The sequence below is a fragment of the Hippocampus zosterae genome, chromosome 9 (assembly GCF_025434085.1).
Source record: "Hippocampus zosterae strain Florida chromosome 9, ASM2543408v3, whole genome shotgun sequence".
Classification (NCBI taxonomy): domain Eukaryota; kingdom Metazoa; phylum Chordata; class Actinopteri; order Syngnathiformes; family Syngnathidae; genus Hippocampus; species Hippocampus zosterae.
Window position 1 is genome coordinate 22,081,280 of NC_067459.1, and position 16,002 is coordinate 22,097,281.

At 45.8% G+C, this 16,002-nt stretch overlaps 2 protein-coding genes across 4 annotated transcripts in view; both read left to right on the forward strand.

Annotated features, from left to right (window-relative positions):
• Positions 1–16,002, forward strand: part of LOC127607617 (lipopolysaccharide-binding protein-like) — a 143,784-nt gene that overhangs the window by 39,299 nt on the left and 88,483 nt on the right. The window lies entirely within an intron of this gene.
• The window catches only part of LOC127607596 (contactin-4-like), a 78,349-nt gene that overhangs the window by 26,845 nt on the left and 35,502 nt on the right, over positions 1–16,002 (forward strand). For all 3 annotated transcript variants that reach the window (XM_052076063.1, XM_052076062.1, XM_052076064.1), the window contains exons 6-11: positions 3,732–3,935; positions 4,698–4,800; positions 6,434–6,618; positions 9,550–9,689; positions 14,105–14,234; positions 15,826–15,976. In XM_052076063.1, coding sequence (XP_051932023.1) covers positions 3,732–3,935; positions 4,698–4,800; positions 6,434–6,618; positions 9,550–9,689; positions 14,105–14,234; positions 15,826–15,976 — 913 coding nt within the window. The remainder of the gene's footprint in view (positions 1–3,731; positions 3,936–4,697; positions 4,801–6,433; positions 6,619–9,549; positions 9,690–14,104; positions 14,235–15,825; positions 15,977–16,002) is intronic.

Here is a 16,002-nt window from a genome sequence, read left to right on the forward strand (position 1 = left end):
CTATTAAGCGGAGATCTGTTCTACTAAGCGGAGTATCTTTATAGGAAATTGCATTAGGCAAATCCGTTCCGGAGCCTTTTGCTCTATTAAGCGGATTACTCTATTAAGCGGTGTTCTATTAAGCGGAGTGCACTGTATGTTTAAATGGCCCATGTGCCAGCCACCAGGTCGATCGGTTGAGAAACATTTCTTATTTACAATGGGGGGGGGGGGGGGGATAATAAAAATGCTCCACTCTAGCATGACTTTTGGCAGCGGTCTGGTTCTTCAAAGGTGTTTCGGTGCCGATCCGAATCACTCCTGCCTGACCTCGGTGGGGTTCTCTACTTCACCTTGTGCAAACGCGTTGGTATTTGTCAGGGTGTGATGCGCTTCGCATGAATTGGATTTGAGTTTTCAATACATTGTGCAAGGCACATTTGATATGGTGGTGCCTGCCTCACCCAGTGGTAGTCTGATTTCCCCTCTGGCTGTCATCGTGGATCAGTGGCAACAAAGCGCGAGTCCGTCTGGCTCCGTCTCCTTCCAAGGCATTAATGGACCGCAAATGTGACTTTACGTTGACTCGCGTTGAGGACGTAATGCCTCTGACCTCCATTTGATAACGCTCGGAGACCTTTGAGGAGCACTCAAGACTGAAATCACTTTGCTTCCTTTGTGAAATACTGTCTCTCTTTTTTTTTTTTTTTTTGCCGCTACCTGAGGCTTTATAAACATGGTACATTGAAATCCTGTCCAGCCTTGTGAAGGAGACAGTAGATCAGAGGAGTTTGGGAGCACAAATGACAATCGTGTACTCACTGACACACCAAAGCTTTTTCAGCCCTTCCCCAGAGTAAGAGTGTCTCCGCTTCGCTTTTCTTTATTAATGTGAAGTTTTTCTTTTCGGTTTCACTTCGGAAATGGCGTCGTTCGTTCATTCATTCGATCAATGCCACAAAAGTGATGAAAGGTCACCATCGTCTCCGGCAACAAACTCGTTCTTGTCTCCTCCCCTGGTGGCGGCCTCCATGTTTGCGCGCAAACGCATCCACGTTGCAAGTCACCGTAATTGTCATTCGTTTCACATGTACAACTTTGGAAATCAGACCGCAGACGGCAGTCATAAGTGTCTCAAAACTTTTAGTGAACAAGTTTAGGCTCTGTGTTGAAGAAGGCTGTTAAATTGAAAGTACCAGGAATAAAGCTGGGCCTCCCACCTTGATGAAAGTCAGTTCCAGCTTGTTCAGACTCCGATTGTTCAAGGCCTCTCTCTCGAAGTTGCTCACCACGATATGAAACAATGTTTTATTCGGAGGAATTTTGTTTGGACCCACGTTGAGGACATTGTGCTTCTGACCTCTATTTTTTAATATTCGCAGACCTCTCAGAAGCACTCAAGACTGAAAGCACAATCTTTTTTTTTTTTTTTACTGTTCAACTCATGCTTGGCTCATATAATCACCATTACCCGAATGTCTTAAAAGACGAGGCATGATTTCCCCTCTCATCTTTTTTTTGGTCTATGCAGTTTGACACATCAGTGGTAGATGCACCGAATAAGAAGAACGTTTGATTCTGTTGATAAAAAATGCATTGAATCTGAGTTTTTGTTTGCCATAGCTTGTTTTTCTTCTCATGCTATCGTGCTGTGCATGTTGTGCCGTGTATTCATTTGGGAGCAAGGGCAGGTGCAACCATAGTCCAGCACACTGGAGAGAAGGAAAAAAAAAATATCCCCGCACAACATGATCTTGCTTTCAAGTTCCTTTCATCCCAATGGACATCTGCTTCATCATCACTCTGTGTTCTTCTGCTCATGCACTGCGACCAAATCCTAATCCCTATAGGCCCAAACGATGAGGATCAGCTGCTTCATTTCCTCCTGTGCAATGGTTGTACCCCTTTTGCCGCCTGAGCTGTTGCATCGTGCTGCGTTAAATGTTCAATCATTAGCGAGATGACGAAGGAAAAGGGCACCTACCCGACTGCTTGTGGAATATCTATCCCGCTAAAAAACAGCAAGGTGTTATTAAGCGCTACAGGGTAAATGGGACATAGCGGTCAACACTAATTGGCAACCCAATTAGGGGAAAAATGCATTTATATGCACACACCCACAGTGCAGAGGTGCAAGTTTTGATTGTGGGTTTTCTCTGGGTACTCCGGTTTCCTCCTACATTCCAAAAACATGCATGGCAGGCTAATGGAACACTAGAAATTGTCCCGAGGTGTGATTGTGAGCGCGAAAGGTTGTTGGTCTATATGTGCCCTGCGATTGGCTGGCAACCGGCTCTGGGTGTCCCCCGCCTACTGCCCGAAGACAGCAGGGATAGGCTCCAGCACCCCCCGCGACCCTAGTGAGGATCGAGCGGCTTGGAAGATGGATGAATGAATGTATGCATGCTTAGTATTAAGTGCTATGTCCCTCTTAAATTAACATCACCAGATCTGCTGCATGTCTCATGGTGCAGAAAACTGCATTAACTTGATGCGTCCTGATCATTCTTTATGCTAAAGTATTCAGACTTTATGCAGCATGTACAAAGCATTCATAAGATGTTGAATAGTAAAATGACAGCGGGTAAATGTGACGAGACCGCAAGTTAAAGTCATGTAATTAAGAGAACCATTCAAGTCAAGTCAAGAGTATTTCTCGAGCACTTTCAAACTGCCATCACTGCATACAAAGTGCTGTACATGGAGCAATTTAACATGCACAATAAACAGTAAGACAAATCGGTAATAAAGGCGGTAGAAAGCACCAAACAGTAAAACCAAGAACAAAACTAAGTCATGCTGAGTCGAACGCCAAAGAATACAAGTGAGTTTGGAGGAGGGTTTTGAAGATGGGCAGCGAGGAGGCTTGTCGAATGTTCAGTGGGAGGTCATTCCAGAGAGAGGGACCAGCAAGAGAAAAGGCTCGATCCCCTCTGAGCCTCAGTTTAGTCCTTGGTACTTCTAATAATGTCTGGTCCACAGACCTGAGGAGCCGGGCAGGTATGTACGGTCGGATGAGCTCAGAGAGGTAAGGTGGTGCGAGATTATTCAGAGATTTGAAAACAAAGAGGAGGATCTTGAAAATAACTCTAAAATGACTGGGGAGCCAATGAAGGGATGCCAGAGTAGGCTTTGTTTTGCTTTTCCGAAAATCCCACAATTGCAAAATCAAGACAAATAAAGTTTTCTCAGACTGAAAGTTAGTCTGCTTGTTGAATGAATAGAATGATTTTTTACCTGCCGTGCTTGGCTTGTCACTCGCACGACACCGAAATGGTGCAGGGCCATCATTAACGTCACATAGACCAGGGTGCTTTCATATTCCGTGGCATTTCACCGTGCTTGAGAAGCAAAAAAGGGTAGTTGCCAGGGAGACAGCTGTTGGTGAGGAGTGTGTGACATCTGCATTTGGAAGTAAAACCTACCCTAGTAACAGGTGCAAATACAGAACCTAGGTGTTCGACTGCTTGTGTTGATAAGAAGTACATTTTTGAAAGGACTCGTGGTCAAAAGAAACACACAGAGAAATAAATCAATATGAAAACAAAACATTGAGACATCTGTAATTCCCCAAGCACATACAGTGTAATTGAAAAAGTGTTGGACCTAAGATTGACCCTTGAGTGACCCCCACACTCATATTTCATTGTGTTGTTCATGTGTCTTTGTCAAGCTGTGGAGAGGTGACCATACCATTGTGAAAGTGAATGTCACTAAATCACCCCCCCAAAAAATGATCTTTATTTTCACAGATCTGGAATTCTCCTGGATTTTCAATGAGTACCCAACGTTTGTGGAGCAGGACACACGTCGCTTCATCTCGCAGGAGACGGGGAATCTCTACATCGCTAAAGTCGAGCCCTCTGATGTGGGCAACTACACCTGTGTCATTACCCACCCGGTCACAAAGACTCGAGTCCAGGGCCCACTCACCCCACTTGTGCTCCGTAATGATGGTATGGTAATATGCGCTTGCTCATGACGCAAACACATGAACTTATATATTGTGCATATTGTTTATTTATTTCTAGATCTTTTGAATGGGCTCTTTGCACATATAATTGTATGGCATTGCAATCACAGGTTTTGAGGGCCTCCCTTACGCGGTGCTGCCCGTTGTCTTTGGCCTATGGGTTGGTTGGCACATTATCAGTTTGAGATCGCAGTGCTCTGATCACACCCAGTTTGTGCTCTCATGGGTGGTGTGAGTCAAAGAGGATTAGTCATAGTGTGTGGGTTTTGATCTTAAACATGAAAGTGGGGAAACTTGGATAACTCAGTGTGTGCGTGTGTGTGTTTATTAGGGTGTTTAACGATAAGGGATACTTGGGAGACATATTGGCAAATCCCATGGGGTTTAATCGGAACACGCTCACAACAGCACGAGATGAGCCTCATGGGAATACAAAAGCTGAACTTGTCCTTGAGTCATCACAGTTGAACCACCTCTGTGTTGACGGGTTGTTATTTGGTGTCGTTGTTCTCATTATTTCCAATGGAAGAGCTTTTTGTGTCAGCGATGTGAGCAAAGCGGGTTTCTGTTGCTCAGATCACAGTTGGAGACCGAAGAACATTTCATTATACAGAAAACAGAGGCGGCATACAAAAGAGTTTTTCAGAAAAACCACCGAAACGATCACGACTTGTCAGTTGAAATTATGTTCTCGTGTTAAAAAAACAACAACGAAAAAAAAATGACATTTGCAACTTCCCTGCAGGTGTTATGGGTGAATATGAGCCAAAGATTGAAGTCCAGTTTCCCGACATGGTTCATGTCGCCAAAGGATCCACTGTGAAGCTGGAATGCTTTGCGCTGGGCAAGTAAGGCAACACCTGCATCAGACTCAACATTTTCTCCGCAACATGAAAGGAAAAACATTCCTCAAAAGTCTCGCGCTTGTTTGTTTTTCCGTGTTAACTGCTATTTCTCAGGCATTTCGAGCCAAGGTTGGTACTTCTGACCGCCGTGGCTGCGCGTAAAAGCGTTTTGAAAATAGCGTCGAATGGATCCCAGACTGCAGCGCGAGGTCATATGATCAAAGTTAAAACGCCGGACTTTAACCCGCCGCGGTCAGAGGATATTTCCGGCAGTTTTGAAATTCAGCAGGGAATGAAAGACTTTATAAGCCCTTAAACCTTTTGTGGGAATATCATGCTAAGTGTGAGCAAGGATACTTTAATCCCCCCGAATGCCATCGAAAAGCTAAATGGGTTGTGTTCTTTAGTGCCTTCTATTTCAACCAAATGATGGCTGCTACATTGAAGTCTTGTTTTCTTTTTCTTTTTTTTTAAAATGAAAAAACAACTCAAGGATCTACAATCAAATGCCGTAATACCGAGGGGCTTTTTTGTCATTTTCAGTTTGCAATGTAGAAATAACATTAACAATAAGTCATAGTCTCGTCCTATTCATTCATTCATTCATTTTCCGAGCCGCTTGATCCTCACTAGGGTCGCGGGGGGTGCTGGAGCCCATCCCAGCCGTCTCCGGGCAGCAGGCGGGGGACACCCTGAATCGGATGCCAGCCAATCGCAGGGCACACAGAAACGAACAACCACTCACACTCACACTCACACCTCGGGACAATTTAGAGTGTTCAATCAGCCTGCCACGCATGTTTTTGGAATGTGGGAGGAAACCGGAGCACCCGGAGAAAACCCACGCAGGCCCGGGGAGAACATGCAAACTCCACACAGGGAGGCCGGAGCTGGAATCGAACCCAGTACCTCTGCACTGTGAAGCCGACGTGCTAACCACTGGACTACCGAGCCGCCCTCGTCCTATTCAGAAACCTGAAAAAAAACCATGAATGGACATTTGAATTGAGTCATTTATTGCAACATAAATTCCAATTATTTTTGTTGTTGTTTTTTTGGTGCCATGCAAGCCAACTGTGTGAGATACATTTTGTCGTGCTAATTTTCACTCAACAAATGCCAAAAACAAGTCACTTAAATATATGGCAACAATAGATGTGCAATATGAAACAAAACAGCAGACGCGTGCTGTACGTATTCCTTCTTTGGATTTGAATATGTTTTAAGATACAGTGAAAAGAGAAGTATTTTTGAAATAGTCGTGGATGTCTTTACCACAGTGGAACTTCGGCCCGGGGGGCCATTTGCGGCGGCCATCCATTTTTTTCGGCGGCCACCGCGAACAGCATGTACTTGTCTCAACCGATTCGTGACAACAAAAAGGTTTGGGATCACTGAACTAGACGATACAAACGACATATCATTGCTTTTTTTGACTTGACCGTGTTTACATTTCCATTTTTGTCTACGCGGCCCCTCAAACGAAAAAGTCCGGACAGCCCTGCTTTACCCCCTTCGACCGATGCTCTTGGCTCTGAAACAATGTTGCACTTTTGAGCATGAATTGATTCATGAATGAATGCTTCCATTAAAAAAATGAAGGGTTTAGATTTTTTTTTGTGTCTCTTCTCACCAGCCCAGTTCCTTCAGTCAACTGGAGAAAGGTGGACGGCGTTCCTTTCCCCCGGAAAGTGGACATAAGGAAAGCAAGTGCCGTTCTGGAAATTCCATATTTCCAACAGGAGGACGCCGGCACCTATGAATGTGTCGCTGAGAATTCCCGCGGAATGAACACCGTCAAAGGAAAGCTTTCTTTTTACGGTAGGTTCTTGCGCTGATCCGGCGGCGGCGCGTCCGTACCTTATTCGCAGACCTGCGCGCGCCCTCATCGGTCAGTCCTGCATGGCCGGCGCGGCGGCAACACTCGATCGCGCGGTCCGCGTCTCATGTAAGAGAGAGAGGTGCGTTTTAACGCCGCATCAAAAATGATTAAGGACCACCAGTCATGATGCCTCTTAATATTTTGATCCAGATTAAAATGAGTTTATGTGGATGAAGCTGAGCCCTTGCCTCCGACCTTGATGGCGACCTTTATGTTGGGTTCCACCAGATGGCATCATGAGTGACGTTCTTCCAACTTCACTGGAGATAAAAGCTATTAAATGCTCTCTACATAGACCAGTGGCACATATGTCAGGGACATAATCTTCCCCAAAGCATCTGGAATGACAGGAAGGGGGTCAGTGGATTCACTCATTGCATGTGTGAGTGGAACGACAAAACTGAGTTTGATACACGCATTTCATTTCATTCAAAGTGTCACTTTCTTTATTTACTCCCCCCCCCCCCCACCCCCCCAAGTCCAAGTGTGTGAGCTGTCACAGAAAGAACTTATTTGGGCTATGAAGCAATTTACCATTGTTTACCACATTTTCTGGAAGCTCCCGGCCATTTTCCCTTGCACAAGCCGGGAGCACGCCATGATCCACAGTGGCTGGTCAGAGTGAACCGTGGGTCCTTTTTCATTTTGATGTCTTTTGTCTCCCTCTGTTTCTCTCCCTCTCATACTGTCTGCAGCCTGGTGATAAAAATCTCTAATCTTATTTTGAGCCTGCTTTGAATTAAGCTTTTGAGACATTTGTCAGCAGTGTAAGCCAATGGGGGAATCGATAAGGTGTATCTTGTTCATCCAAGCAAATTGCAAAAGTGGGTGAGTCTGCCGCTGAGAGGGAAATAAATGGAGGGAGTGCTCGACGCTAGCTCATGATTAAAACATTCGTAATCATTCACGTTGTCACATGAAAACAGTGGCCACTATTTATTTGTCAACACACACACACACACACACATATATATATTATTTTTATGAGAGGGTGTGAAGGAATCTGTGTCTACAGAGGCAGGATGCTGTCCAGCTTGGCTAAATATTATGGACAAGTTTCAATTGTCGGTCGATGCATTGGGGATGAGAAAGTGTCCAATAGTTGAGCCAGAGGAGGTGCACAGCTGTATTACAAGGCAGCCTACAACCGAAGCTGATGTGCAAAACGGGGCCAAAAGTGGTCATGGAGGATGGCCATGATAGACAAATGGAGGGGGAGGGTGGAACAGAGACAAGTGAAAGCCTGTCCAGGTTCCAGCTTTGGCCACAAAATGCCTATTAGTCCTGGTGAAATGAAATTATTAACAAATAAAAAAATAATTTTTGGACAGGGAAGCGGCAACTCAAATGCGCCAGCGTACTCTCCCTCCAGTTCTTGAAGATATCGAATATTTAGTCCCAATTTGCAACGGTAAATTTCTCAAAGCGCTTTACGTATGAAGCAGATGTCGAATTTCACGCCTCACAACTGAAGAGTTCAAATGAAGCCTGTGTTAGCAAGCACCAGGCGATGGCGGCAAGGAGAAACTCCCTCTAATTAGGAAATATCGAACTGAGCCAAAGGCAAACCATCTGCCTTGATAAAGGACGGGGACTAATGTCGCCATCATGCGCCTTGCTTTGACCAACTGATACCTGTTATCTCCGTGATTCGCACAGATGGCATCATGCCATTGAGTAACAGTCGCCGGGGGGGGTTCAAAGTAAATATACGGATCAAGCCAGCTTTAAGAACATGACGTTGAGTTTTGAATCAAGCTGATAGTCAACAGAGCAATTTTTTTGGCACCCCCGCCCAAAAAACATTGCTACTCTCTGATTGGTCCGGCCCGATTCAGCAGACTCGGGTTTTGTGAACTCTCAAATGCTGCCAGAATTCAGCTTGACTCCATTGGAAATAGTCCAACGCACTGTTGTGCGGCAGCAGTGAAATGTCTTTTTTGATTTTTTTTCTGGATTACTACTGTAAATCCCCGCCGCCCCCCCCCCCCACCCTCACCCTACACACACACACACAACTTCATGACAGTTCCATCCACTATGTGTGTGTGCGTGTGGCCACGCGCGTGTATAGAGTGAATACAAGTCTCTCTGCCTTAACCACGCATCTTTGAAAGATAAATACTGGGACATAGAAGCCAATTAGAGCAGGATTTTTATGGCTACAGAAAAAAAAAACCCTCCAAAATGTCAGTCCTGTGGCGGCCCGGTAGTCCAGTGGTTAGCACGTGGGCTTCACAGTGCACAGGTACCGGGTTCGATTCCAGCTCCGGCCTCCCTGTGTGGAGTTTGCATGTTCTCCCCGGGCCTGCGTGGGTTTTCTCCGGGTGCTCCGGTTTACTCCCACATTCCAAAAACATGCGTGGCAGGCTGATTGAACACTCTAAATTGTCCCTAGGTGTGAGTGTGAGCGCGGATGGTTGTTCGTCTCTGTGTGCCCTGTGATTGGCTGGCAACCGATTCAGGGTGTCCCCCGCCTACTGCCCGAAGACAGCTGGGATAGGCTCCAGCACCCCCCGCGACCCTAGTGAGGATCAAGCGGCTCGGAAGATGAATGAATGAATGAATGAATGTCAGTCCTTGAGAGTGACGTTCGGTGAGCTTTGTGAAATAGAAGGTAGAAATGATAGGAACGTGACCTACACACCATCTGGTACGTACCGAGAGCTTTGTCGCACTTGCTTTGTCTTCCCACGAGTGCACGTCTTTCTTAACGAGCCTTACCTGCAAGAGACAGGAAAATGCTACTCTCTTCTTGTAATTAATGACACTATCATTTACATTTTATGGCACAAACAGGCCCTGATGCACACACACACACACACACACACCAAAATCTTTAGCCTTTTGTTTTGTTTTGTTTTTTTCAGCTCCGCCACATCTCATTGAGAAACCTCAAGATGTCCAAAAGCTCATCGATGACTCCTTGGCATGGCAATGTAAAGCCACGGGAAAGCCGAAGCCCTCCTACAGGTGGATGAAAAATGGAGAGAACCTAGTGCCTGCAGAGGTGAGCCATGCGAGAATGTGTGTCGCTGTAGAACTGAGGACGTCATTTCGGTTCCGTTTACAAAGAGCAGATGTCTCCAAAAGGACTGCCGGGGTACAAAGGTACCCGCTTTCGTGCTTTTTACATTACAAATCAATCCGTAAATCAACCGCAGGAGCTCTCGGCTGCGGCGTCTACCTAATGAATAAACAGCTGCTTCATTATGCAAAACTGGCGACACAAACACACCAGAGGATATTGATCAGCGCCGGATTGTAATACATGCTGTTGGAAATGAACCCAGTCTGGCACCCCACGCGCACCGAAGCCTGTCTAATAAAAAACGGCTCGCGGTGATGGTGAATACTCAACGGCGTGCGCAAACGTCTGCTTGCGACATCTTTATTCAGTCATGGAGATAGATGTGAGAATAATCGCTTTTTTTCGGGGAGGCAGCTGTCTGAGCGGAGTGGTCACTGGTATGGTGCACTTCGCTGTATTTAATAGAAAACAATGATCGATCTGGGCGGCCCGGTAGTCCAGTGGTTAGCACGTCGGCTTCACAGTGCAGCGGTACCGGGTTCGATTCCAGCTCCGGCCTCCCTGTGTGGAGTTTGCATGTTCTCCCCGTGCCCCAGCTTTTCCCGGTTGAATCCCAAGGCCATCCCAAGCCGGACAAAATCCATTCATTTCGTCTTTCCATTGAATCCCGGGTGTTCCCTTGGGCGTCCAAACTGCAAAACAACTCAGCAAGGAGGCATGGTGGAGGGGTAGCCTGATGCCACAAATGGCTCTGCTCGATGCGCAGGAGTAGCGGCTCTACCTTGAGTCCTTCCAGGATAACTGAGCTTCTCGCCATATCTCTAAGGGGGGGGAAGGGAACTCCTTATATCCACTCGTATCTGTCAGCGTATTTTTATTAGCCACAGTCGCATTTTATTATTATAGTTTTTTTGGGTGTCAATAAGTTCGATGTCAAATTAGCCACGATTTGTTTGTTTTTTGTGTTCAAACAGTCTCAACTAATAATGATTATTATTGTAATACCTGAAGATTGATCATTCATTCATTCATTCATCTTCCGAGCCGCTTGATCCTCACTAGGGTCGCGGGGGGTGCTGGAGCCTATCCCAGCTGTCTTCGGGCAGTAGGCGGAGGACACCCTGAATCGGTTGCCAGCCAATCGCAGGGCACACAGGGACGAACAACCATGCATGCGCACACTCACACCTAGGGACAATTTAGAGTGTTCAATCAGCCTGCCACGCATGTTTTTGGAATGTGGGAGGAAACCGGAGCACCCGGAGAAAACCCACGCAGGCCCGGGGAGAACATGCAAACTCCACACAGGGAGGCCGGAGCTGGAATCGAACCCGGTACCTCTGCACTGTGAAGCCGACGTGCTAACCACTGGACTACAGGGCCACCCAGATCGATCATTGTTTTCTATTAAATACAGCGAAGTGCACCATATTTGATAAGGTGATATAATGATGTGCTTTGCGATAAAAGATCAAAAATACCCCCAAAAAAACGGTGGCCCAAAAAATCTCCTTCCAAAAGATTTTCAAACAGTACTGTACTCTGCAAAAAACAACCCGTTTGACCGTCCATTTCTTTCTAAGAGCCGTCGGTCTTAAAGATACAAACTGTGCATTAAAATTCCCCATCATTTCAATTACATAACAACAGCAAAAGCACAATCTCTTCACTGCTGCAAAGACAAAAAGAAATCTTCATGAAGGAAAAAAGAATAAAATAGGCCAGTGTTTCTTGAAGTAGCCCCTTCAAAATAGCCACAAAATGACTTTATTCAGCCTGCACGGCTGAATGGATTTATCAGCTAAGGTGTTACATGATTTGAAATGCCACCGTTAACCGCAGACGTGCAATGAATGGAACGGCGAAAGGTCAGTGACACACAGCAAAAGAGGCAGACGTCAGAGGATGCTCCATTTGCTCTTTATGAGAGATTTTGCTTTCTGCCTCGGCAGAAAATCTTTCCTCGAGTGTTTGTCATCAGGATGGACACAACTGTTGTCTCGCGTTTCCATCAATAAATCAGTGGCGCTCACATCAGGATTGAAGTCGGCTTCAAACCCGACGACGTGTTCGAGTTTGCTACGTGCTTATTTTTTTCCTCTCGTGTCCCGATGAAGAAAAGCAAGAAAATGTGTCACGGTCTTTCTTCCCGACGTGTTTTGTACATTCAACACCCATTTGTGAATGATACTACAGGAATGCAAATCTTACAAATGAGCAAAGCTCTTTTTTGTTTTATTCTCCAAATCTGTGATCTCTGGATATCCGGATTTATATATTGTAAGTACTAAATCATAAGGCGAACAAAGAAAGAAAAAAAAAAAGCAATCTTCTTTTTCATTAATAAACGAAAGATGCTGGCACACGCGGGCACGCCTGCTCCAGCAACCTTCACGCCGTGATTTGTGTGCGCCGTTATCTACTTTGCGCAGGCACAGCGAGAGCGAAGGGTCAGAGTTTGTGCAAGATCGCTCACAGTCAAAACGAACTCGCCGCCCCCACGCACGCTGCACCGCAAACAATGGGTGGCAAGTTGAGAACCACCCCCCCCCCAAAAAAAAACAACAACAATATTTGTGGATGGCATTTCAAGTGGTTGCCCTCAAGAAGGGGCGTCGTCATCAGCACCGCACCGTACGGCACACAGGAATGAATTCTAAAGTAGACAAGAGAATGTTTTCGTTCAACGGCAAATGAATAAAAATGCTATTTGCAAAGGGAAAGCTGCTCGACAATCAATAAAATTGACCAAGGTAAGGATTATGGCAACATGCAACTTTAAGTCAAGTCAAGAGTATTTCTGGAGCACTTTCAAACAGCCATCGCTGCATACAAAGTGCTGTACATGGAGCGATTTAACATACACAATAAACAGTAAGACGAATCGGTAATAAAGGCGGTAGAAAGCACCAAGCAGTAAAATCAAGAACAAATCTATCACTCTCCTTGCCTTGAAAAGTATGACTTCTGCGAGCCGCTTTTCTTCTTTCCTTTTTTGGTTTTGCTGCCGACTGGCCTCTGCCTTATGTTTCGTGACTGTCTTATATTAATTGGTCTTGCTTCCGCACGCCGCCTCTAACAAATCAAATTACAGCTTTTCTGTCTCCCAATACTTTATTAGTTGATTGACCTTCGGTGAGTCACTCGACCTTTTTTTGTATTCTCAACTGTCGCTTGTTTTGCTAGAGAGGACTTGAAGTCCAATTAAGAGCCTGCAGTCTGTGTGAGCCCCAATTCAATATCCAAACTAAAGGGCAGCATTAGGCAAACCCTAAAAATGAGCATTAAAAATTTACCCCTAATCAAAATCAAAACTGTTGAAGTATTCATAAGGTTGATCCTTCAAGGATTTTATTTCATCCTGCCCGGTCATCTCTTTTCATGAAAATCTTCTTTGATATTTCATCGACTGAGTGCAAAAGTCCTGCGAGCAGACAAACAAAACCAAGGTCCTAAAAGATCAAAATAAATACAAGGCGGCACGTGTCAAGAATTTTCAACATAATTTTCACGATGGCGGCCCGGTAGGCCAGTGGTTAGCACGTTGGCTTCACAGTGCAGAGGTACCGGGTTCGATTCCAGCTCCGGCCTCCCCTGTGTGGAGTTTGCATGTTCTCCCCGGGCCTGCGTGGGTTTTCTCCGGGTGCTCCGGTTTCCTCCCACATTTCAAAAACATGCGTGGCAGGCTGATTTAGAGTGTTCCTAAATTGTCCCTAGGTGTGAGTGTGGGTGCGAATGGTTGTTCGTTTCTGTGTGCCCTGCGATTGGCTGGCAAACGATTCAGGGTGTCCCCCGCCTACTGCCCGAAGACAGCTGGGATAGGCTCCGGCACCCCCCGCGACCCTAGTGAGGATCAAGCGGCTCGGAAGATGAATGAATGAATGAATTTTCACGATGCAGGATGGTAACACGGGCGAAAATCTGACACAAGTACATTTTTTTTTCGTTTTTGACCCAATAAAATGCAGTAAGTGGCAGATATCCACAAAAAATGCTGTACCAACCCCCTCCACCCATCCCACCTCCCCAAAAGGTAAATCTGGAGCAGTACACCGGTTTCCACAATGCAGTGCAGGGTGCAAATGAGCAATGTTCCGATATGGATATATCAGCCTCCCGCTGGAGGGGAAACGGGCCCTGTGGTGCAGTCGCTGATATAAATAGGACTTGGCTTTATTTCGCTCTCATAAACATGCAGATTGATTAGGGTCATTTTCTGCTAGCCTGCCTCCCTACACCCAAGCCTTCCCCTTCATTAGTGATGAAACCGGAGATTTATTGCAACGTCTGTTATTTTCGGAGCATAATTCATTGGCCCCCGTGGCTGTTTTTTTTTTATGTAGATGAGCTGTGGGAAATCGCCGCATTCATGGCATGCGTCTATATGTCCGCAGGAGCGCGTTCAGGTGAGCGACGGGGCTTTGTCGATCAGTCGCCTGACCCTGTCGGACACGGGAATGTACCAGTGTGTCGCCGGGAATAAGTACGGCGAGGTCTATTCCAACGCCGAACTACGAGTTATAGGTAAGATCGTGCGATTGTGGCTGCGGGTGCGCCTGTGCATGCGTTGGTTCTTTTTTGCACCAGCCTCTTCCTTGGGTCCATTTTACCAGATGACCTTTGCCCTCTCAGTTATTGGGCACCGTCTCGCCGATAGTCATGTACCGTACTTGAATCTAACTTCCTGTCAATACGAAAACAACTTAGACGTATAAACAGATAATATAGCCTGTTGTTTGTTTTTTTGTTTTTTTAACTCTTCATTTATGGTAACTTTTGCAGGCCTGTCAGTGTGCTACTTCTTGCGCGCACACACACACATAAAAAAAATTGCCTTTGCACGTCCTCTTTCAGTCTTTGCTATAAATAAGTTGAGTATGGCCAGAGCCGCGCACTTTTGTCATACTGCGTGTATGTCTGCTGTGGCAGCAATTAGACTGCAAGTGTGAAACGAGTCCTCCAGCGGATTTGACAGGCCGGCGAAGACGCGTACAGAAATGCACTCTCGTTTCCGATTTCAGACCGTCGACCTCTGTGTTGTTTGAGAGCCGTCTTGATAATATCGGATTTCATGTGACTTTTGCTGGTTCGATATGATCAAGTCAATCGCGTGAATATGAATATGACAAACATCCGATGTGGGGGCTGCCGGGGCTCAACAAGGCCATTCCGACCATGTGGATAATTGGAGTCCGTGCACAGAGTGCAGCGGCGCAGCTGCGAACAAAATGTCAAGGACTGGCGTCAGACCGCGCAAACTCTTTCAACTTACCGCAAGGCCGAGTTGAGTTGAGTTGAGCTATTTAAAGGTGAAATCCCTCAATCGGAGGTCTCGCTTTTTGAAATTCACTTCAGATTGTGGAGCTTATTCTTTCCGTTGGTAAAAATATGCTTGTTAGGTTGCTTTCAGACTCTCAATGTCAGACGTACAGTAGGTGTGTATGTGAAGGTTTTTGTATACGTGCGCTGCTGTTGACGGGTGAGCTTTTTTTTTTTTTTTTTTGACCCAAAAGACTAAAATAACGCTCACGTTGTTATTCAACGGGAGCTCACTGTGAACAGCAGGGTGTATTGTTTCTTTTATTTTTCAAAACTGGGACATTTGCACTTGCTCTCTTTTGCACCAAGGTATGTGATGTCCACTGTAAGTTGGTGGTGGCGGTGGTGTGTTTTTCTTTCCATTTTATGGCCTTAACTTTAAGAAAGACGTAACCTCTGCGGGAATAATTGATATCGCTTTCTTCACCGCAAACTCAAGGCCGAGACTGTAACTTGCTTTACTGTTATCGGGCCTGAAAATAGATTTAGGAAAAAAAGCAGAACATCTGTCATCTGAGAGAAGGGACAAATCCAAACCTCGTTGAAGAGCTCGGTGACCACAAAAAAGAAAGTCCGGTGTCGGGGGGGGGGGGGGGGGGGGGAGATGCCACCAAAGAAGGTGCAATCTCTCGAATTGAAATGGATCCAAAAAAAAAGAAATTGGTGTGCTTATGTGATGAATTGTTGAGAAAGCAGACCACTAATGTAATAGTGTTTATAATATAGTAATAGCAATGTAATAATAATAAAAAAAATCATTAGAAATGAAATAACACGTCTTGCCCTCGTGCTTCAGCTGTTGCGCCAGATTTCTCCCACAACCAATTGAGGAGCCAGACGTTGGTCAAGGTTGGCGGAGATATGCTCATTGAGTGCAAACCCAAGATGTCTCCGTGGGGTGTGATCTCTTGGAGGAAGGGCAGCGAAGTGCTCCAACAAAGTCAAAGGTAACTGCTCCACTTTTTACCCTGAA